This window comes from Dysidea avara, chromosome 3, assembly GCF_963678975.1.
Source record: "Dysidea avara chromosome 3, odDysAvar1.4, whole genome shotgun sequence".
In the NCBI taxonomy this organism is placed as follows: domain Eukaryota; kingdom Metazoa; phylum Porifera; class Demospongiae; order Dictyoceratida; family Dysideidae; genus Dysidea; species Dysidea avara.
In genome coordinates this window covers 49,808,643-49,832,482 of record NC_089274.1, presented here as the reverse complement: position 1 = coordinate 49,832,482, position 23,840 = coordinate 49,808,643, and the positions used below count along the sequence as shown (strand labels likewise).

The 23,840-nt window shown below is 41.5% G+C and overlaps 2 protein-coding genes across 3 annotated transcripts; both read right to left on the bottom strand.

Moving 5' to 3' along the window:
• Positions 1 to 2: 2 nt before the first annotated feature.
• Positions 3 to 22,165, bottom strand: LOC136251473 (myosin-I heavy chain-like). 2 transcript variants are annotated; one of them, XM_066043926.1, is made up of 23 exons: positions 22,032 to 22,165; positions 21,818 to 21,979; positions 21,623 to 21,759; positions 21,433 to 21,535; positions 21,311 to 21,388; positions 21,178 to 21,252; positions 21,041 to 21,125; positions 20,879 to 20,988; positions 19,228 to 19,354; positions 19,058 to 19,179; positions 18,781 to 19,011; positions 11,404 to 11,454; positions 11,163 to 11,336; positions 10,166 to 10,212; positions 9,228 to 9,342; positions 8,958 to 9,178; positions 8,864 to 8,906; positions 1,199 to 1,407; positions 993 to 1,148; positions 520 to 709; positions 376 to 469; positions 198 to 325; positions 3 to 153 (listed from the first exon to the last, which is right to left on the bottom strand). In XM_066043926.1, the coding sequence occupies exons 2-23, from the start codon at positions 21,920 to 21,922 to the stop codon at positions 106 to 108; spliced, it is 2,649 nt and encodes an 882-aa protein (XP_065899998.1). In that variant the 5' UTR covers positions 21,923 to 21,979; positions 22,032 to 22,165; the 3' UTR covers positions 3 to 105. The 2 variants fall into 2 exon arrangements, with proteins under 2 accessions (XP_065899998.1, XP_065899999.1); XM_066043927.1 differs by having other exon boundaries at positions 21,818 to 21,976.
• On the bottom strand, positions 22,122 to 23,078 carry LOC136251499 (forkhead box protein I1c-like). The gene has a single exon (XM_066043959.1). The coding sequence runs from the start codon at positions 22,984 to 22,986 to the stop codon at positions 22,333 to 22,335; it is 654 nt and encodes a 217-aa protein (XP_065900031.1). The 5' UTR covers positions 22,987 to 23,078; the 3' UTR covers positions 22,122 to 22,332.
• Positions 23,079 to 23,840: the final 762 nt, after the last annotated feature.

Here is a 23,840-nt window from a genome sequence, read left to right as displayed (position 1 = left end):
TATTACATGGATGAAGGAATTTCATTGATATAACTTTTCCACAAGAAATATACATCTTAAAAATGTTACAATAGAAAAATAAGCTACTAGTGGTAGCCATGGTGATCACAAATCACTGGTAGCTCGGCTGGTCTGCTGGCCGATGATTGGTGTCTACAATAGAGTATATTATTGACCATATAAGGGAGATTAACTACCTTTATTTCAGTATACTGGTGAGGCACATGTATTTGTTGTTGATTATACTCTATAATGAGGAAGCCACGTTGATGTGATCGTCCCGTTACAAACACAGTTAGTCCGGCTGATAACACTGGTGATGTATCTAGGGAGTTTCTTGTTAACTACATGTAACTATAGTAATATAATGGTTACCAGGGTAACTGTTCTTCATCACCCTCCACTGGGGAAACCCTACCTTCATGTTACCAATTATAGTATAATTACGGGATTGTGGTACTGATGATGACTAATAAGGGAATATAGCAGTTCTAGATTTAGTAACGAGACCACACCTACCTCCCCATTTGGTATTCGTGGTACTGGAGCACCCTGTGGAGAGGGTGTGGCTGTTCTATGCTGCAAGTCATGCTTCATCTGGGGCCACTTCTTGATGGCCAAGTAACGTCTGATGTTTGATTGTAGTTTAATGGCAGCATTTCTTCTCAGAGTTGTGTGTGCTTTCTCCAGTTGTCTGTGAGCATCTTGTCTGTAATGTTGACACCAATGAGTGGCAGTGTGTGTGTTGTTTGTGTGTGTGTTGTTTGTGTGTGTGTTGTTTGTGTGTGTTGTTTGTGTGTGTGTTGTTTGTGTGTGTGTGTTGTTTGTGTGTGTGTGTAGTGTGCATAGCCAAATGGCCAGAACTTCAGGTTGGCTGGCCCAGTGCTCTTCTGGCTATGTCATTCATGACCAGGGGTGGGATAGGTCATTGTAATTATAGTATTGCAATTTGTACAATTTAAATGTCTTACTCCCCTGGACAAATAACTCACGTAAGGAATATCTTATTAATGCCCACCATCCAGCAGTCATCTTCCATTGGGTCATCTAGTGATACTTGTTCTTGCAGTGTTTCCATGATGATCTTACACCTGTCCACTGTTCGAACTAGTCCATGGTGTTCCTGTCGAGGTTGTAATGACCGGTATCTATGGCAACACTACTGAACACTGGTCCAACCAAAGGGTAAGCACATTACCTTTTAAGGAAGTCATCAAAGGAATATCTTTTACAGTAATTATTGGACAACATGTCAACAGATTCCAATATCAATAAGTTGCTGATCTGTTGGCTCACATGAGCTCTGTCAAATCTGGCAGGAACTGTGTGGGTTGGGCTGGTCTGTATACAGCGAACAAAGTGTGACGTGGACACTGGGAGTGTTGATAGAACATGCTGCATACTCGCCTGTAGGATGAAATGGTGAATGACATTATAGCAATACATCCCTTTATACGGAGTAGCTATTGTACATGTTACAGATCCAACTTCATATTGTATAGCTCACCCAACTGGACTGTATTGAATAAAAACCCAACTTGTTTACATTTTCTTCAAACTTCATTTTACGACTTAGTAAATCTCTAGTGTGATGGGCTACAGAGTTGGGACTTGTGTCATTCTATTAACCATCAACTGGGGCATTCATCAAGGTATAGTTGTTGGCCTAAATACACCTGAGAAGGTTGTTCAAGCTTAAAAATGGCGACTATAAAGTTATATTTTACCACAACATAACCAAACACACGTAACTCGCATTTACTTTATGGCATAGACACAAAACAAAATATTCTTACTCTTCATGAAGAGGCAAATCCATTGGTATATTAGATATTCCAATTCGAGTTTTCCTTCACTGTTTACTGAAGCGATTAAAACATGCATAAAATTATTTGTGTAGGATGCCAATTTATTTCAATGGAATTTATCTCAAAAACAGAATTATACAAACAAGCCGGTTTTCACTCAGCTGGTCACATATAACATAATAACATAGGGGCAGCAGAGCCTGACCACCTGTAAGATCAAGATACCCTAATATAGCAGTCAAGATCAAGTTACTCTAATAGAGCAGTCAAGATCAAGATACTCTAATAGAGCAGTCATGTACTGTCAAAAATGCTACGAAATTCAATTTCAAAAGTCCATTTTTCAAAACATTCCTGAGGGGTTAGGACAAACAAGTATAAGGATTTTAAATTCAATTAGGGGTCATCCATAATTTTCAACATTTTCACAAGTGTACAGAGAGTACTTTCTTTGCTTACCCCCTCCTAAGCGTACCATGATAGCTGTTGTATGATCAGTGTTTTGGTTTTCTTCAATACATCTGGTCTGCTAATCCTCTGACTTGTCAGAACATAAGCATTAAAGAATGCTGATATAGCCTTGAGTACACTACTTGGCACCATAGCCAGCTCTTAAACTAAAAGCTAAAATTAAATCGACACCTTGGAATGTCAGCAAAAATAAATGGACACAAAGGAGGACAAAGGTAAGTCCATGATGCATGCATTGTGGTATGCCAAAAGGCACCTGTTGGGTTGAAGCGATATTGAACAGTGAAAAAACCAAGCCTGTAGCCTTAGCTGTTATAGAGTTACGCTTGTCTGAAGGCATCAGTCAGTCAGTCAGTCAGTGGAAACTCCATTGAAAAAAAAAATTGTAGTTACCTAATGGAAGCATTAAGGGTTATACTGAAGGTACTTTTGGGCTTGGTTATACCTAATCAATACCGCCAAGGTCAGACTGGTATTGTGAATTTGGCCTAAAAATTCAACTCTCCATGATTACTAATTGTATAATAAAAAAGCAGAAATTAGTACAAACAAAACCCATTACAGTATTACTATGTTGCCATTACTACAGGCACATCATAATTGTCATGTTCTGTGTTGCCTGAGATGAAAATTCTCCCTTGGTGAGCTTATTTGTGTCACTACTGATTTGCCCATGACAAACACGTAATGATAAATAATTGAACAATTTTTATTGGCTATTATTGTCCAATGAAAAATAAATGATACATATGCAGTGAGTATCACGAAATATTTTGGCCAAAAGAGATCATGATAACCCAATAGAGATCATGATAACCCAATAGAGATCATGATAGCCCAATAGAGATCATGATAACCCAATAGAGATCATGATAACCCAATAGAGATCATGATAGCCCAATAGAGATCATGATAGCCCAATAGAGATCGTGATAGCCCAATAGAGATCATGATAGCCCAATAGAGATCATGATAACCCAATAGAGATCATGATAGCCCAATAGAGATCATGATAACCCAATAGAGATCATGATAGCCCAATAGAGATCGTGATAGCCCAATAGAGATCGTGATAGCCCAATAGAGATCATGATAACCCAATAGAGATCATGATAACCCAATAGAGATCATGATAGCCCAATAGAGATCATGATAACCCAATAGAGATCATGATAGCCCAATAGAGATCGTGATAGCCCAATAGAGATCATGATAGCCCAATAGAGATCATGATAGCCCAATGGATTGTTCAATGTCTCAGTTTAGAGAATCGCCAGTGTTTGACCCTACAGTCCAAGATGAATTCACTGGAACCCCCATAGGCAATATTAAAATATTTAGAGGCGAATTTTGAACAGAATCTGATGGGGCAGGAACAGAAGGCTATCCTGAGTGAATTCTTTATATCAAATTGTTGGCAAGCTGGAGCAAGGGAACAAACACAGCTTACCAGTTGGGATGGAAGCGATGGAGTGGCTGGTGCCAGAGGAGGGAACCAGTTCTGGTGGAGCCATTCTTAGATTTTATCACTTCAGGAAGATCTAAAGTACTGCTCAATTAATCTGATACGGTCAGCAGTTTCAACCACTCATCTTCCTGTGGATGGTACACCAATTGGTCAGCACTCCTTGTGCGCACTTGTTTAAAGGTATACAATTCAAGACCCTCAGCCAAGATATATACAATCACAGCTGGGATGACATTGGGAAGAACAAAGATCTCTCTCTAAAGCAGCTGTCTCTCAAGTTAGTGATGGCCTTGGCAAGGTGTCAGAATTGCAGGTTTTTGACCACCGGATTCATCAGTACTCTACTGATGGAGTGGTGTTTAACCTCAATAATTGCTGTTGTAGTTACCATCTGTATGATACTTCTGATTGTATGGTTGACAATTGTATTATATGGAATTTGTGGTTTTAATTGTAATGGGCCAGCAATCAAATAATAGTTATACTGGAGTCTATGAAATTTATAACCTGAAGGCCCGGGCTGTAACGCACGAACGAAGTGAGGGTACTACTAAGGGCCTGAGGGTTTATAAATTTCATAGACTACACGTTGTGCCTGTATAACTGCTTTAGACTCTATTTCACATTACACTCAGATTACTTACCTCATCCACGGCTGTTTCTGCTGTAGGCTAAGCAAAAGCGGCTGGTTTTCTTACGATAATACTAATGTCATGGCAACTATGCATGCTCACGTGACAAAATAAGCGTTCTTGTTACATTACTGCACATGAAAAGTGCATACTGATTGGATAAACCTAGTTTTGAGCATGTTATATTGTGCCTGAAGGGGTGGAGTATATCAGAAAACAAGGTGGAGTATATGAGATTTATTACCCACCCAAAACAGCCTAAAGGGAGTCTAATTAGTATTATCATTTACAACATGAGAGCTACATGAGGAGACTACATGGGAATTGCTTATTGGCAAGTATCCTTGATCATACCCACTTGGTGGTGTTGTTACAGATACTGATATTATGGATCAGTCGTAAGTCAGGGCTTTGAAGTATAGCAGTGTTATGTAATATTGATGATTTGATGAAGGCCCAAAGGGCCTGAAGTTAAACCATGATTATATTAGTGAGATGAGCAAATGTAACTCTAGAACCCTCCCACCCAGTTTGTGTTACATTGCTCTATCACCTTGTACACCCAAGTGAGGCAGCAATAAGGGCAGCACAATGATGATGTAACATGTCCTGCTATGTATGGAGAATGAAGCATGTGCTCGGACAAAGTGTTTATAGGAGCTACAAACTTGCTGTATTTGTGCACATTTGAAGGAAATACCAGTGTTACATTTGTTCATCTCATTAATGATTTAACTTCAGACTCTTCGGGCCTTCGACAAATCGTGAGGCTGGTTTTTGGGTGATGTTTTTCATGGGCCACGCCCAAAGCTTTGTGGTCCCTATTATACAGTACTTTATGATACAGTAATGTGACTTGAACTTGAGCTATTGGAATATGGTAGAGCGCACAAAAAATTTTGTGACATGCATCAAAATTTTCCATGAACATTCATGAAGGCTAACTGATCAGTTTGTGAATTCATGAGCTGTTCATGAATAGAACATGTGCTACCACCTTTGACGCCACACCACTCCTCATGACATGATACTGTATGTACATCTGAGTGTGTCTTGCTTCATGAAAAGAGTGCCTCACTTCAGGATGAATGGATCTCATTTAATAGGAATTTGCTATGGCTTCCTGTAGTTATTGCCTTAACATACCCAAGAAGGTTTGACTCACTTGAGGCAGACTATCCTGTATCTACCGTACTGTTTAAGCAGGGATCCCCTAAAAATGACACACACCACCTAAAAAGTCATCTTTAAAAATCACATCTTACATGACGAAAATCACCTTTATGGAATAATACTAGTCCATCGAACATCAAGAAAACAATTACAAACAGCCGGATATAGAATTTTGAAACAAATCACCAAAAACTTCCAATTTTTGTCTGCCAGCCTGCTGACTACAGTCACAAGGCTGGAGGCCAAATGAAGCAGTGAATGGCCACCATTTTACATCACAATAACACACTCACCAGTGGGATGTGCCTTTTGGCGTTCTGACAAGTGTGTGCCCTCTGCACCTTGTCTTTCCCTTTATCTTCAATCAGGCAAGTCTGTTTTCTTCTTGATGAAATGAAACCATATCAAGGTACCCTATCAATACTTTCCTTGATCAGTATAATTATACAGACTAAGTGTTAATACTCATATATCCTGTACCTTCACTACCATGAGCCTATTAACACAATCTTGGTTGATTAATAATGATGAGTACTGACAGTCTGAGACCACACCTTTTAATAATCTATCACTGATGACACACCCCGTTATTACTGGCCTACCTGTATTCACAATGCTAGCACAAAAATATGAAATAGTGACAGCTCTTATGCATGCACTAGCTTGCTGATTCAGCAATCAAGACTTGACCATGCGTAGCAAGGCAAGGCATGTGCATGGGTACTGAGCTGAATCGCTCGAGCTAAATTACCCATCTGCCTGAGCTATTAGTCTAAAACCATACTGTATTCAATGGGATGTATTCAATGGGATGTATTCAATGGGATACTTGCGGAAGACTAACCACTCACCGCTGTAACAACATTCACTCACTGATGAACAGCGTCTACTACACTTTCAGTGTTTAGAAAAACGGCGAGTTAAATTTTGGCAATTCCATCCATACTCGCCAAATTTGCCAAAATTTTCCACTATACAGTAGCTGTATGCTATAACAAAACCCCAAACAAACTAGTATATTAAAAATTATTAGTTTAAAAAGTAAAGTGGGGATCCAAGCAATAAAAAAAGACATGAATGATGGTATCACAGCATAGTTCAGTGGGAAAATCCCTACATTGGCATTTTATAACAATCATTATTGTTCAATGCCAAGTGGGGATTTTCCCACAAAGCTAAGCTGTAATACCATCATTCATCTCTTGTTTCACTACTTTTTATTGCTTGAATCCCTACTTCATTTTTTAATAAAATACACTAGTACTGTAAATGTAACACTTGGAGTGTAGCATTCATGACTGTATTGTGCCCATTGCAACTTGATGATAGCAAACTGCTAAGACATGTCAAATCGCAGCAATTGATTACTAGCAATTGATAGACAAACTGATGTCATGAACATTAATATTGGCATCAATTGGCTACATCTAATTCACCCAAATTTCCCCAGTTGCCAGAGCTTGCTGTTGTCACTGACATTTCTCAGTTTTTATTTTATTGTTATCTATAGTAACATTGGAATGAACAATCAAACTTTTAGTCTTTTATGATGAATGGTCTAGAAGTTATAGCAGTAGACAGTTGGAACAGTTAGGAGTTATAGCAGTAGACAGTTGGAACAGTTAGGAGTTATAGCAGTAGACAGTTGGAACAGTTAGGAGTTATAGCAGTAGACAGTTGGAACAGTTAGGAGTTATAGCACTAGACAGTTAACAGTGATAAACTTGATCTGCACAGAAACAAGACAAGCCTGAGCTGTCTTTTATAGGACATTTAATTGGATTATTACATGTTGTGCTTTTCTGTAGCTATTGATCATGAGAACAGCAGTAGACATCATTGGAGAGGGGAGTTTATGAAATTGAAAATTGCTGTAATTAATTTATAAATCAATCCTGAGTAGTAGCAGCTATCAACAACTTATATAGTGTAATGGTTTCTCCACAATTAACACTTTCAATTGCCATTACGAATTGATTTCAAAGCAAAGAAAAAACTAAATGGAAACTAGTGGTGTGTGATATAGGATATTTTCCTATCACGATTATTGCACACAACATACGATATATATCACGATATACAAACTCATCACTCAGCTTGTGTATTTACACTGATGACACCTGTAGCAGTGATGTACTAGAAGTACAATACAACATGGTACATGACTAGCATACAACATTGCAAGCTCTTTTATCAAAAAAAGTACAGTGTACAATGACATCTTGGGTACATTTTTCCCTAATTATAGCTAAAATCTATACCTAGGCTTATATCACAATATAAAGATTCTATATCATATCACGATATAAAAAATTTTATCACGATATTTGATATATATATATATCACATATCACACATCACTAATGGAAACATTGCAACACTGAATTACTGCGTCAGGACACAATGTTTACCAGCCCAACAGACAAAAAAAAATCTAATGATATATCATTTGAGTGCTACCTGTTACAATTTTCTATACACTACTAGTAATTTAGTGAAACCTCCAAACATCACATTGCATGCCAGATTATAGCTAGCACAGTGGGTGCTGTCAGAATGTTAATGATTAGCCCCAGTGCTGAAACACTGGTTTGTTTATGTGACACTATAGCGAGGATGTACCATCCTGTGAATTCAGCAGTCTTGGTTAGTCTTAGCTAGCTGCTCTCTTCTCAGAGGCTCTCATGACCTGGTATGGTACTTGTGTGTTTACCATGATTTGGCAAATCCATCAAAGTATATATCCTGTATGTCTCAGTGTGGACAAAGAAGGCCATTCCAAGAAAGAATGACAACAGTAAACTGTAATTCTACCACATCATTACACCGACATGTTATTTACTGTACCAACACAAAATAAGATCTCTACTAAATAAACAAATCTTGCTTTGAAGTTTGTTTCAGTGCCTACCAAATGTGTGTAAATATATTATTCAATACGCTTTTATAACAAAATAGAATTTTGTGAAAAAGGCCAGTTATTGCTCAGCTGATCACATACACACAGCATAGTTGTTCCTCCCTAGCACATAATGCTACCATATGTCCAGGAAGGATCTTGTTCCTCCCTAGCACATAATGCTACCATATGTCCAGGAAGGATCTTGTTCCTCCCTAGCACATAATGCTACCATATGTCCAGGAAGGATCTTGTTCCTCCCTAGCACATAATGCTACCATATGTCCAGGAAGGATTGTGTGAAAATAAACTTTCATGTTGGCTGCTGCTAACAAACTTGTGAAAATTTATTTGCTAAATGAGTTGTTCAGAGTGTAGCCTGTAATTATACCCAAACAAGGACACATCATACCTGAAAATCTTGTACAAACGTTGTTTGACTTTTCAGCTCTGTTCTGAAAATAACTCAACTCAATGCTACAATATCACCATGCCAACCAACTCACTGTCCATATATGTAGCGTATTGGAGTGATGCGGCACATTTGTCCCTGGGGGAATCCCACCCCAGTGTGATCATGTGATCCATGTCTGTCTCGGTTCAGCTCATGTGAAAAGAGATGGACAGCAAATCCAAACTTGCAATCTTTCTCATTGAACAAAGCCACCACATCATCAGCTATAGTATCAGCATTAGCATTCAACAAACTGTATACGTCGTATACAACCTGGCGGGAGTCACGCAATTAATACAATGAGCAGGAGAGTAGGACACACCTCTCCAGCAAAGTGTTGGATTGTGAAGGTTGAAGCTGAGCCCTTCACACCTGAGTAGCTTGGATGAGCCTTAAACTTGTCCCTCAATCTGACACAAATATCTTGTGATTGTACCCTGTAGCGTTGCCATGACAACATGTAGTGTTATCACGACAATGTAGTCTTATGGGCTAGAATATGTCAATATTGTTACATTAGCTAACACAGGAAGGATTCAGCATTGAGGCAGAAGACATGGGGCAAGCACATAAACCTGTTTTGAGTTCTTTAACACTTGTCCTGGTAGTTAACTTACACTTAATGAAAAACACTTATAAGTATTTTAGGGGGTCTAACTGAGGCACAGTTATTGAAAATCAAGTAACACGGCATTTTAAAGGCTGTCACATTAATTTTTCTACTTTAAAAAAGTGCTCACTGGTTATGGTACTAGCACTGCACAAGGCACCCACCCCATGTCTGGACCAGCGGCGGAGGAAGTAGTTGATATGAGGGGGGGCTCCGCTGAGCTGACCCAGACTTATTTCTATAGTTTGGTAAGGTGAGACCAAAAAAAAAAAAAAAAAAAAAAGGTCACAACCAACTGACAAGAGCTTTCCACCTCACCAGCTACCTTTTCTAGCTGATAAACTACATAAAAATCCTTACATAGCTCGCTACACACTGACTACTTTATTAGAGTGACTGCTCTATTAGAGTATCTCGATCTTTATCACGGTTTTCAGCCCCACTCCAAGAAAGATAATTTCGGTGTGATATCATTCTGAGGGGGGCTAAGCCCCTAGCCCCCCCCCCCCCCCCCCCTTTCCGCCGCCTATGGTCTGGACTACATACTTTCTGAATGAAACATACTACAAACAGCAAAATTACAACGCACTGAAATTTTTAGTTAGTATATTATATTCACTTAAACTTTTCTCCACAATATAATTCATTACCGTGGTGACACTGTTTCCTTATTGATCAGCTGTAACATGCCGTCATGCTGTGGATGAGATCACATGAGATGATAAAACAGGATTACATGCTATATGGGAACTTCTAGCTAGATGTTGTCTTAATGGGTCAGGACCCTCCCACAAAACTTCCCAAGCCACCTACCATTTCACCAACATCACGCACGCACGCACGCATGCACGCACGCATACATACACACACACACCACACTACATACAAACTACATTACACACAGATATAAACACACAGTGATATGTCCTGTGGTCAAGAAAAGTTTGTGACAGGACAGTGTGTGTGTCTATATTTTAGTGGAATAGAAACTTCACACATTTGTAATCACTAGTGCCAGCATGTTAGTTTTAACAAACTCAACAAGGATGTAGAATATTCTAATACAGTGTACAACTAGGGATGGGAAATTATTGGCAATAATCAACAACATGCATTTTCATTGATTAGTGTAAGATATTGAAGTACTGAACAAGCAACCCCATTTCACAATTAATCATGAGATGTTGTCAATCAATTCACAGAGAGCATCGGAACTTTAATAGTAAGGTTGTTATGTCAATGTCTGTACCAGGCTTGAGCATGAGCAAAATCATCTTCATAGCAGGTTTTCTCACTAAATATATATCCCACTAGAATTTTCAATTACATTATCAAACAATTTCTTTGTTAAAATACAAAGAGTGGCTACTAAAGCAGCTTTTTCATGTTTTATCAAATGGCTTACACTATTAACAGTGTAAGTCAATACAAGAGTCAATACAATAGGGGAGGGTTACACTGTAGCCACACAAATGTGAAGGCTTCATGAATACTGCTAGACTGGCTATATGGCCTTCTCAAAAAGTATCAATAGGTGTTAAATACACAGACAAACACACAACAAACAGATGGACAAACACACAACAGACAGATGGACAAACACACAACAGACAGATGGACAAACACACAACAGACAGATGGATATACCTCATTGCCGATCAGTTCAATACAAGGAGCAGGGTCCAACACAATTGGCTCCACTAGAGACTCTAGCCCTTCCTTCACACAATCTTCCAACACCAAGGAGAACACTGTACTGATGTAATGCTCCTGTAAACACTCTTCACTCCAATTAATGGATAACTGTTCCATCCCATTAGTCTGCCAGCAAACAAACAAACAAAAAAAACTAGCCAATGAACAACCAGTACTTCGGTGTGACACTCACCTCATTACATTCAAATCCAAACAAGTCAATCACCGTTAGCAATGTTGTGTTCTATATAGTAGATACTATGTTTTATACCTTGGTTACTGTGTAATAAGGTCACTGTATAATAAAGTCACCTGCGTAATAAGGTCACCTGTCTAAACCAGCCAAATAAAAAATCCTTAAGTGTCATTTGTATACTAAATGACTTACCTAACGTAGTCACTGATTAATAAGAAGTTTTAAATTCAAGTAGGGGTCAAGTAGGGGTCAAGTAGGGTCAAAGAAATAATATTGAGGTTGTCTTTAGCTGTAGTGTGGACCAACTTCAGTCATGACTATTAATGATGTAGAGTATAGCTACAGCTGTAGGTAACCTCCCTCTTTTATTTCCTTGACCCGTGCATGAATTTAAAATTCCTTGTACTTGTTTGCAGAGGAGGGTGGACACAATATAAGTGCTACTGAAAAATTATTGCCGTTAAATGAATATTTTTCCAAGACTAAAATGAAGTGATAAAAACTGTTTAGCAACAGTCACACTAATTTGTCTTGTGCTTCTTGTGACAAATACAGATGAGTATGAAGGTGTCCTATTTCCTGCTTGACTCTCCATGAGGACATGCTAGCGGCATCCGCTTTCCTTTCTTTAATTCCATCGGAGCGAGCATAGGAGGCTTATTGTATATCATAATACCTTCTTCGACGATTGTTGGGCTTGAATACAAGCTTATAAGGTGTGTCTAGAGTGCAATGCATCGATTCCACCGACAAACTTACTGCACACATGATCCTCTATAAATTCAAGGGCGATTTACGTGCCAGGAATAGCGAGGAGAGTGGGGCAGACCGGCTAAATATACTAAACGTGAAGCACACTTTCGAATGGTGCTTATTAAAACTTCGCTGAAAGCTTGGTTATACTTTTAATACAAATGTATGCGCTCACATGTCCACGTCCATCCTCCTCTGGCTTGTTTGTTTACATTGTTGTAATACAATTGTACTTCGGGGGTTCTGGTTCAGTCAACATGTTTCTTTGCATTGCCCTTTCAATGCTCTCCACCAGCTGTTGAATTTTTTGCGCATGCGCATAAACCCACAATCGAACACTCCGCCAGTCCTTTCAACAGCTCTCAATATGGCGGATGACAGTTCGCGTCAGTTGTTGGAAACATTAGCCAGTTGCCCAGAAGCGCTACAGAAACTCTTGGAAGCATTGCTACCGTCACTTACGAAGCAGATTAGAAGCTCTCAGGGTGAAGAAGCCAATGGGTCAGCTGAACCTAATGTCAACGTGGTTAATCACGTGAGTAGTGAGAATTTTGTTAACACCAACTCTAACGTAAGCCGTGGCAATGAAGCCATTATAAACAGCAACCAAGCCCCTAGCAGCGGAGCCAATAGTTGGCAGGACGATGAAGCGGTTAACAGTGGTGCTATTAGTCGTTGTGGCAATGAAGCCACGAACCACCGTGGCAATGAAGCCATTTACCGCACTAGCAATGAGGCTAATCGCCGTGGCAATGAAGCCACCAACAATGGCGACGCGTATGGGGCAGGTAATAGTTATTCACAAGAGTACTACGGAGGTCACAGTTTTAACAACTATGATCACTCATCTTGGCCTGGCTGGAATTACTATGGGAATGAAGCCAACTATTATCCTTACTTCCCATCATTCAATCAACAGTGGACTCCACCTTGGAACCCTCCAGTTAATGCACGCCACCAGTGTTGGCCACCCAACAACCCCGCTCACCCAGCACAATCAGTGACCCAGCCTATCCAGTCACAATCAGAGGAGGGTACCGGACACCCCCATTCCCAACCAAGTACCCACTTGGGGAAGAGGACGCGTGAGCAGGCAGACGATTATGACAACAGCTCTGAGGATGAAATTTCCTTGGAGGTCTTAGCAGATGAGCGCAGAGAGCTCTGCGGTGACGGGGATTCTACCGAGGATGAGGCACTGACAGAACCAGCCACAAAGAAAAGATTTGTTCCCAGTAAAGAATTGTTGGAGTCATTAAACGATTATACAGCTCGTCCGCTGAAGAATGATGATCGCAAGAAAGCTCTGAGCAAATTTCCCACACTATCATGCGATGCTGGCCACCTGCTGAAGCTGAACGATACCATGGAACAACTCCTTCCCCAGCGAGCTAAGTCATTTGACTCATACCTAAGTAAACTTCAAAGGTTTACGACAGATGCAATGGCCCCTATTGCATGGCTGAGGGAACAAATGGTGTGGGGTGAAGCAGATGAGGAGTCAGCCAAGAATGCTCTAGACACAGCATTGCAATTACTGGGAAATGCTTCAGCTCACTTCAATATGGAAAGGAGGAAGGAGGTGATGAAGCACCTCAATTCAGACCTCAAGTGCCTGGCCATAAAAGAATTTCCTCAGGGAGGCTCTTCCCTGTTTGGTGAAGACTTTGGCAGTAAGGCCAAGGCAGCAGCGGACAACATGAGGGCCCTTAAGGGCATACAGTCTAACAAGAATCGTTTTTTCGGTTACAGTGGCTCCAAAAGAAGGACAAAGTCCACGCCCCAGAGCCACCGACCCAACTGGGGCGTCTCTCGGACACCAAACAAATCTGTTTTCAACAGACTCGGGAAAGCACACTATCCGAAGTCCCAAGGACACAAGCAATTCAACCCAGCATTCCCCAAGAATCTCTCAAAACAAACATAGGAGAGCAGCCATGGAAACAAGCAGTTATGCGCCCCCAACAGTACCATCACTCCAACACCCTGAAACCATTGGAGAGTTTGGGGCTGCATCCTCCCATCCCATTGTCCTTCCTTGCCAGGAGGACTCAAGAGCATGTGAGGAACTGGGAAGCAATAACGGCAGATCCATGGGTCTTGGAGTCCGTTTCAGGATACCAGTTGGAGCTCACAGGGAAACCAACACAGCCCTTCATTCCACTTTCAAAAACAAATACTACAGAGACAGACCAGATCAATTTGGAAGTGCAGGGGTTACTGGCAAAAGGAGCCATTCAACCGGTGGAAGACAAGGGGAGCCCCGGCTTCTATTCGAGACTGTTCCTCGTACCCAAGAAAGGTGGACAATACAGACCTGTAATAAATCTCAAGCCACTGAACAGGTGGATTCGATACAACCATTTCAAGATGGAAGGGATCCACGTGGTAAGAGACCTACTAGCCAAAGAGGATTACATGACTCGGATAGACCTGAAAGATGCTTATCTGGTGATCCCAATACATCAACAATACCACCGATTCCTGCGCTTCCGTTGGGAAGACCAGGATTACGAGTCCTCCCCTTTGGACTAGCTTCAGCTCCTCGGGTGTTCACAAAGGTCATGAGAGCGGTAGTTACCTTCTTGCGCAACAGAGGTATCCGATGTGTAATTTACCTGGACGACCTCCTCTTAATGAACAAGAGCCCGTCAACCCTAAAGGAGCATACCACGCTTACACTAGACCTTCTGGAAGCACTAGGTTTTCTGGTGAACTATCCCAAGTCTCACCTGACACCCTCACAGGAGATGGAGTATCTGGGATTCCTAATAGACTCAACTCAAAAGAAATTGCGACTTCCAAAAGCGAAGTTAGACCAGATAAGGACAGAAGCCTCCCAGATTTTGACAAGCAAGGAAACTTCAGCAAGGCACTTAGCCCAACTAATTGGCAAGATGTCAGCAGCAATCCTAGCCATTTATCCAGCCCCCTTGCATTACAGAAGCCTGCAAGCCCTCAAACACAAGGCTCTGGCCAGATGTGGCTACGATGGGCACATCACACTCTCAGAAGAAGCGAAGGTGGACTTGAGATGGTGGACCAACAACTTAACTTAATGGAATGGACAAACTATGTCACAACTTCCACCACAGTGCACCATAGAAACAGATGCATCCTCAGTTGGTTGGGGAGCCTTCTGCCAGGGAGAAGCAACAGGGGGTTGCTGGAGTGTGGAAGAGAAGGGGCTCCATATCAACGAGCTAGAGCTCCTTGCGGTATCACTAGCCCTCAAGTCGTTCCTGAAGAGGGAGGGGGTGAGGTCAGTCATGATCAAGTCAGACAGTATGACAGTAGTAGCCCATATAAACAAGCTAGGTGGAACAAGATCTCCTCGACTAGTAGCCTTGACCAAGGAAATCTTTATGTGATGCATGGAGAGGAACATGAGACTTGCAGCTCAACACCTCCCAGGGAAGGTGAACATCATAGCAGATTACCTGTCAAGACACCTCAGAGACAGGACAGACTGGATTCTGAATCCGAATATATTCCAAGGGATCAACAAGACCTGGGGGCCACTGGAGGTGGATCTCTTCGCCACACGCTTCTCAACCCAACTGCAAGCATTCTTCAGTTGGAGAGCAGATCCGGAGGCCACAGCGACAGACGCCTTTGCCCAGGAGTGGAAAACACTAGCAGCATTTGCACACCCTCCATGGTGCCTCATCTCAAGAGTGTTAATGAAGATCCAGATGGAGGAGGCTACAATCGTACTAATCACTCCTCACTGGCAATCTCAGCCATGGTTCCCGGTATTGCTGAACATGATAGTGGATGTCCCAATTCTCCTCCCAGAGACTCCAGACCTGCTTTGTCCATCACTGAATTGCGACTGCCCAGTGCGAGAGTGCCAGCCATGTCTGGTCGCCTGGAAAGTATCAGGGAAAATCTCAGAGCAAGAAGGATTCCAGAAAACACTTCCAGACTTATCATTTCCTCCTGGAGGGACAAGACCAACACTAACTATAACTCTGCCTGGCGAAAGTGGGATGCATGGTGTGCAAAGAGAGGTTTATCTTCCTTTACGGCAGATGTATCAGCTATTTTGAGCTTCCTAGCAGATGAGTTCGAAGCAGGTAGACAGTACCGTTCTCTAAATTGCTATCGTTCTGCATTATTATCAACACTACTGCCGGTTGAGGGAATCCCAGTGGGACAACACCCACTTGTCATACGGCTCCTCAAAGGAGTCTTTAACTTACGGCCACCAATGCCTAGATACACCCATACCTGGGACGTATCCAAGGTCCTAACGCTCTTGAAAGAGATGGGCCCAAATGAGAACCTCAACCTGAAGAGGCTGACCCAGAAGCTGGTCATGCTACTAGCACTAGTGTTAGGACAGAGATGTTCCGACTTGGTCAGACTCTCCTTATCAGGCCACTCATACACAAGTGATAGTGTGGTCCTGCCATGTCTGGGATTGGCTAAGCAGGCGAAGCCTAAGCAATGCCTACAACCAGTGGTGATCAAGTCCTTTAAAGACAAACTTCTGTGCCCAGTAGCTTGCATAAGAGCTTATGAATCCAGTACAAGCAAGCTAAGAACTGATGGAGTGTGGAAGCTATTTCTTGCAGTTATTCCCCCACACCAGCCACTCACATCGTCGTCGATTGCCCGTTGGATTAAGAAATCCCTAAAAGAGGTAGGCATTGATGAGTGTTTCACAGCTCACTCTACAAGGGCTGCTTCAGCCACAGCAGCAGCTATGTCAGGCATCTCCACAAAGGAGATCATGAGTAGAGCAGGATGGTCAAGTGAACACACTTTCACCAAGTTTTACTACAGACCTAAGGCAGTGGCTGATTATGGTGGGACAATACTACAAACATGCAAAGAAACATGTTGACTGAACCGGAACCCCCGAAGTACAATCAATAAATGGCTAAGGCCGCCTTGGCGGCTGAAAGCTATTTGAGATTGTACGAGGGGGTGAAGGGGAAATCAACATGTTTATCCCACCAACGCCCACCCATGAACAAACTATTGTACCTTGTCATATGTGTGATTTATCAAGTTCTGCATTATGTCATGTTAGTGTAACAATTCAAGTGAAATGATTTAACGTAATATCATCTCTGTCCATATGCATACTTCATACTTGTATAGTTACTCAGCATATTGGTGAGTACTGTAGTCAATCAACATATACATAGCTGTCTCAAGGACTGGCGGAGTGTTCGATTGTGGGTTTATGCGCATGCGCAAAAAATTCAATAGCTGGTGGAGAGCATTGAAAGGGCAATGCAAAGAAACATGTTGACTTCCCCTTCACCCCCTCGTACAATCTCAAATAGCTTTCAGCCGCCAAGGCGGCCTTAGCCATTTATTGCTTGTGACTGATGAACCCATATCACATCAAAGGATAGAATGGCACCAAAGCCCCTGACTTGAAATTACTGAAACTGAAGTGTTCATTTCGAGTTATGTTCTGCCCATTACACAGTGATAAGAGAAATGCCTCCACAGTCAATCCGGAAATTATGGTATAAATGTCGGCACAAGGATAATTAGTATCTACATGGTAAGAGATAGGACACAAAGGAGGACAAAGGTATATACCTCTATAATGTAGTTGTTACAGTAGGTGAAATGAAGGCATGTCTCAGGACCCAGTGGCCTATAGCATTACCTGTAGTTGAGTTGATTGTTAGCAGAATAGTTAGAAAAAAAATTGAATTTCACTTGTTGGGAGGGTTTGGGGTCAGTCCGAAAGCATTTTTGGGTATGACTAGCCTAACCAATAATGCTAAGCTGTTGTGAAGGAAAAGTGAGGCTGGTTTTTTGGGTGATATTTTTGGACAAACTTGCAATACCCAATTTCTATGCTATTTAGAGCCCCTCAGATGATGTGGGCTTGGCTACCCACAATTAATTACCTCAACCCACGACCTCGGTAACGATTTGTGAGTACTAGTCTTGCCCACATCGTCCTCGGGTTTGTAAATATCACCTTGTTGGCTCATTCTAACTAATACACAGAGAGCTAGTACTACATAGAGTGCGGGGAGCTTGTACACTAATATACAACAGGCCAGTAGCCTTGTATGGCAGAACTATTCTGATTAGTGCAATAGAACGGAGGTCAACTAAGATGGAGCCTCTATCTCAGCTTGTAGAACATCATTAAAACTCAGTCTGGCAAGGATATTATAGTTAAAGTGACTTAACAGTGGATATTACATAAACAGGCGTTGCTAGGATATTACTAGATCACGAGTGCCCATAAATAGATGTTTATGTATATCTGTATCTGCTGCTTGTTTACATGTTACCAATCTGATACTGGTGCATCTCTTTTGATAGTACTAACACATTCTGCTGCTTATATTCAGCAGGCTATAAGTTCCCTGAAGGTCCATAGTTATCAAGACTAAACCATAACATGTCATAACATGTCAGTAGTCCAGTGAATAGTAGAACAGTATATCACCTAAAATAAATGCTAGGTATTAATACTACCTCTCTTGGTGCTAGTACATACTAACAAACAAACACCTACAGTAACTCTACACCTACAATGCCTGGACCAAAACCATTTAGTCTTCAATACATTAATACCTCAATCAAACAATTTACATACAAGTTGTTTACATCACTCAACAAACACTCCCTCACGTGTGTAATGTCTTGATGTGTTACAAGAGGGGGTGTGACCTGTGATAGACGACTATTGTGTGGACCCTGATTGGCTGGAGAGACCACACCCCTTCCTGCAGTATTGGGGGCAGGGCTCACAGGACTGGGCACCTGTGAGGTGGGCTTGAATAAGGAATTAATTCTCCTAATCACAGCAGATACAGTTCTAATATACAAAGCCTTAGCCAGGACATCTCGGGCGTGATTAGCCTACAATAAACAATGAATGGTGAAGCCATATAACTATAACACTCACAGCTGCAGCAGAACATGGAGCCTGTGTTGACTGTCCTCTACTAGAGAGGTGTGTACGAAATGACAGTCCCCGCTGCAGTACCAAGCTTCTCATACCCAACAATGTCGCTACTGCTGTTAACTCTGCAACGACATCTGTTTGATCATGTGACTTACTCACCACACCCTCACCTTCACTGCCCTGTACACCAAGCTCTTGTTCTTTTGACTCATAGAAGGATACGTTGCCTAGCAACATCACTGCTACCAGCACACGCAATACATCATTTAACGGAATCCCCAGCTTAGCCAAACTAGACTGTAAACAAACCACACAACAAATAAACAAACCACACAACACGTGTTTGCGCAGTGTGTTTGGCAGACTAACAAGATACTAAATTTTGACAGGTACCGGGGTTTTCAAGTCCGTTGTCCTATGTATTTTGGCGCATGCGCTTAGCAGTGCGAAAGAAATGGCAGATTCAAGTGAGATCAGGTAACTGTGTGTGCCCTATTATGATGGATGATTGTAAATGTGGTAAAACTATTACTCACTGTGTTGTTGTGACTCCTTTATCACCAGTGAAAGGCCCTTCAGTTAGTAGGTTTTTAGCACATGCGCAATTATAATAGGACAACGGACTTGAAAACCCCGGTATAATTTTTGTGGATACCACAAACTGCCCACAAATAATTGTCAACAGTAATAGTATATCCTTGGGGGCGTGTTCCTTTGTACACAAACAAAGATTAATAGCAGCCTTAAGACTTTGTGTAGAGAATTTGTGTAAGAAAACATAACAGTTGAGAAGATACTTTTGTGCGTAATTTTGTTTGCACTTCCTTAGCAATGTATAGCAAAGTAATTGCAAATTACAAAATAATTGGTGAATTACAAAATACCTTAAATTAAACTTACCATACAGCAGGGCTATTGATGTGAGGTCCAAATTTTATTGTAAAGCTGTCAAAATAGCCTCCAGCATAAATTTCTGAGATTGTAAAATCAGAGAGACACCAACAATTTCTCTGTAATTCTACACATCTCATTGAATACTATGGCAAAGTTACGAAAACTTAAGAATTCAGAGGTTTAGGCAAAACTCTGCTCACTCGAAAATATAAAAAATTTAGTCCTGTCAGCAGATTTTTTTTTTGCGAGTTAAGCTTTGATTTGCAAAATTTTATATCACACACATAACCCGCTTACATGAATTATTAGAAATCAATAGCACGCTGTGTGTTATTTCTAAAGTTGTTCAAGGGTAGTTGCACAACATCAAATAGCCATCTTTGACAACCGGTTTATTGAGCTTGGAAAGTATAGTACATATTAAGTACATATTAGAAGAGGAAACTATTGACCATATCAACCACTGTACATGTTTGATTGCTAATTTTCTGACAAAGTCATTGAACAAGCTATCGTCACTGGAGTGGCTTCCCAGTGTACATGTAGTTGTTAACCACGTCAACAAGATCAGTGATGTGTGACCTCCTATCTCACTAAATGAGGATATACTGAGGACACCTGTCCATGGCCCAAAGATTTTATACTTTAAACTCCTATATGGTCAGGATACTCCTATATGGTCAGGATACTCCTAAGTATCTTGTGTGGCCTGGATACATGTGGTATATCAGCGCAGGCCTTATGTAACATGTGCAGGACACACACATGGCGTAGTGTGCAGGACGCACACATGGCATAGTGTGTACATAAAAGTGTATATCTTGTGTGGTCCAGTTTATTTATAACATGTAGTGACGTCTGATTGGTTAGCAAATTACCCAATCATGGAATGACAAACAGAGTATGTGTGGGCCATGTGATCAGTACCTTCCAGGCTTCAAACAAAGCCTTCTGTCGCGTTTCTACATCCTGCGGTTCAGCAGCCTGAGACAAGTAGTGAAGATTCTTCCACTGGTAGCCTTGAATATGTAGTTTAGCTGGGAGAGGGGACATAACAAAAAGACATCCCTGGGCAGTGACATAGCCTACCTCTTTCATCATTACTAAGACCAGCTAATATTTGGTAAAATACTTGATAATTCATTTCTGTCCTTGGCGGGCTGACTAGTCGTGTCTGCAAATGTGTCATCGTGGTTTAGTGTGGTCACCATATTGTGGTTCCTCACCTGATCAAGGTGAAAACAGTGTAATTTAATCCTCGTGATGTTCCGGCCTGTATATAACACCTCAAACATTCTGCCCTGCAACCAGCCACACCTCCTTTTGTATGAGCCACACCCACTACAAAATTGCACTCACAATTCTGCTTGAGTCTTTATTCTTGCTAGTCTGGGCACAACCTAGTGCTTTCAAAACAACCATGGAAGTGATGACATTCTGCAGGGAATCATTGACATAAGTGAGATGAAATGCATGGTCACCTTAAACAACTCCTTGGTCCATATAGCTGTAACCTTCTCTCTCTTTAATATTTCCACCATCAGCTTTTCACAAAGGTAGCTTTTACCACTTCCACTCTCACCACTACAAATACAACATGTTGGTACAATTAGCGATCAGTCAGCCATGAAGTACTGAAGGCTTCTGTTAACCCACAACAGCCTCACTCACGTTAGTACAATGGACTGCGGTGTCTTAGAGTAGATAAGTTCATCTAGAGCACAAGATATCATTCGCTGCACACATGGCAGCAGAGTTGGGGAGGCAGTGCTGCCACACATACTCAGTAACACTGGACCAATCCAACACTAACAGACGACAACTATATAACAAAACTCCCTTTAGCTAACAGAATGTGTTTAATACCTGCAGAAGATTTTCATCAAAGCGGTGCTGTAGGCTCTTTAGTATAGCATCAGCAGTCAGCGGACCGTCTAGTTGGGTCAGGTCAAAATGCTCCTCGCCTTCCATAGCTTGTTAGGAGAGGGGCATGAATTATCACGATGCAGCAAAGCGGTGAAGAAGCTACTAGAATTAAAAAGGTGTTAATGAACGCGTCACATCACACCAACTAACGCACAGTTAAGCTAGATATACAGGAGCGCACCAACTTGTATTATTCGCGCCGTTACAATACCATCTGTCATCCGCTATAAGTCATTCCTCGCTGTCCTTATAACTTTAGACTCTTTTTATTTCGAGCAAGTATTTCATACATTATACAAATAAATTAAAAATACACAATAAAAATTTACTAAAAATCAAAAAAATAGATTCTTGTACACAGTCTGTCGTGAACACATCTCAGCCGAGTCGTGTGCTGGTCACTGGGACGGTTGTGACGGGAAGTGGTAGCGATGTAGCCCGCATTATTGTGCGGTTTAATTGAGGAGACTATCGATGGAGAATTTCTTGCACTTTTCACTCAGCTGGTCAATAGTTGAAGGAGAAGCACTTTTGGCGTCATTTTCAGGACTTGACGGGGGAGTCAGCACTCCTGGGGGCGGGGTAAGAACACTGCACGAGGGGACTGCAACCTCGAGAGCCTTCTTGCTGCGACTCCTTCGCTTTCTGCTGCTCTTCCAGTAAACGTCGGAGTTAGCATAGTCTGCTCGTAGAGTCCAATAGCTTCCTTTACCGGGGGGGTCCTCCTTCTTACGAGCTACCTTGACGAAGCAGTCATTTAAAGATAAATTATGACGTATAGAATTTTGCCATCCTCGTTTGTTGTCCCTGTAGTATGGAAAGCTCTCCATGATGTAATCGTAGATCTCATTGAGAGTTGCTTTTTGCTGCGGCGACTCGCGGATAGCTCTAGATATCAAAGTTATGTAGGAGTAAGGAGGCCTGGGCTGCTGACTGACTTCATCTTCCTTCCCGCTACACACCTTAGCGAGTAGTGACAGAGCTGCTGCAGAAGAGTAGTCAATAGTTGAAGGAAGGATGCTAGCGTTGTGCAAACATGACATGTCCATCGGAATGAGTACGGCAGGATGGTAGCCACAGTTCGGTCCAATTCCAACCACAGTAGACATTTTTCAGCGGACAAGTAACTTAGAATGTTTATTTGTTGATAGTAAAGAGCTTTTTATTAGTTCTTCAATTGGACCACACATAGAGTGGCTGGTTGATATGTGCTCGGCGTCCATGGCAACCGCGTCAGCGCATAGCTAGTGTGTGTGTGGCGGAAACCCTGTAGTACGAGCTATGTAAACAATCAGAATTGCCACCCAGATTTAATTCCATGTTTATGTTTGTATTACAAAAAGAATAAAATGTTAAATGTCTACCATAGCGGATGTGCCATGATGTCAATAAACCAGGCGGCCAAAACTAGCTGGACTGGTGAACATTGTTATTGGAATATGTCTGACAGCTACTGAATTTAATTTATTTATTCGCTTTATGTCATGCATGTACAAAGCAGTGGGGTGGGTGATTGACAGGGTGATCTGCTCTGAGGGTCTCAGTAGCTACCAGTGGAGTGACTTGCACTCAGTTGCATTATATGATAACTGATGAGTAGAGTACATTTCACAAGCAGCAGCAGCACCAGATTCTACATAGCTATACCAATGAGTGGATCACTGCTTAATTTGCCATAGCTAAACACAACTAGCTAGTGTCCTGTAACTTTGTGCTGTGTATACCACTCAGCTACTTGTTAAAATTAATTGGTTGACCCATGCAGTATTGATGGGAACCGAGGCAGGAACTGATCACATACATTTCAAGTGATGTAAGCTAGCTGTGGCTAAAATAACTTGTGAATGTGGTTAAACACAATGAATTATTGTTCATTGTGATGTTGGCATATTGCTGGTTTTATTCATTCTACCATGTGTATATTCAGTATATAATCACATGGGACATTCCATGCTCTGCCATG

Coding starts and splice junctions, on each gene's coding strand:
- LOC136251499 (XM_066043959.1), bottom strand. CDS start 22,986: ATGTCTACTGTGGTTGGAATTGGACCGAACTGTGGCTACCATCCTGCC.
- LOC136251473 (XM_066043926.1), bottom strand. CDS start 21,922: ATGGAAGGCGAGGAGCATTTTGACCTGACCCAACTAGACGGTCCGCTG. Junction 21,760..21,817: donor TTGATGAAAATCTTCTGCAG/GTATTAAACACA, acceptor GTCGTCTGTTAG/TGTTGGATTGGTCCAGTGTT. Junction 21,389..21,432: donor GGACCAAGGAGTTGTTTAAG/GTGACCATGCAT, acceptor GATTCCCTGCAG/AATGTCATCACTTCCATGGT.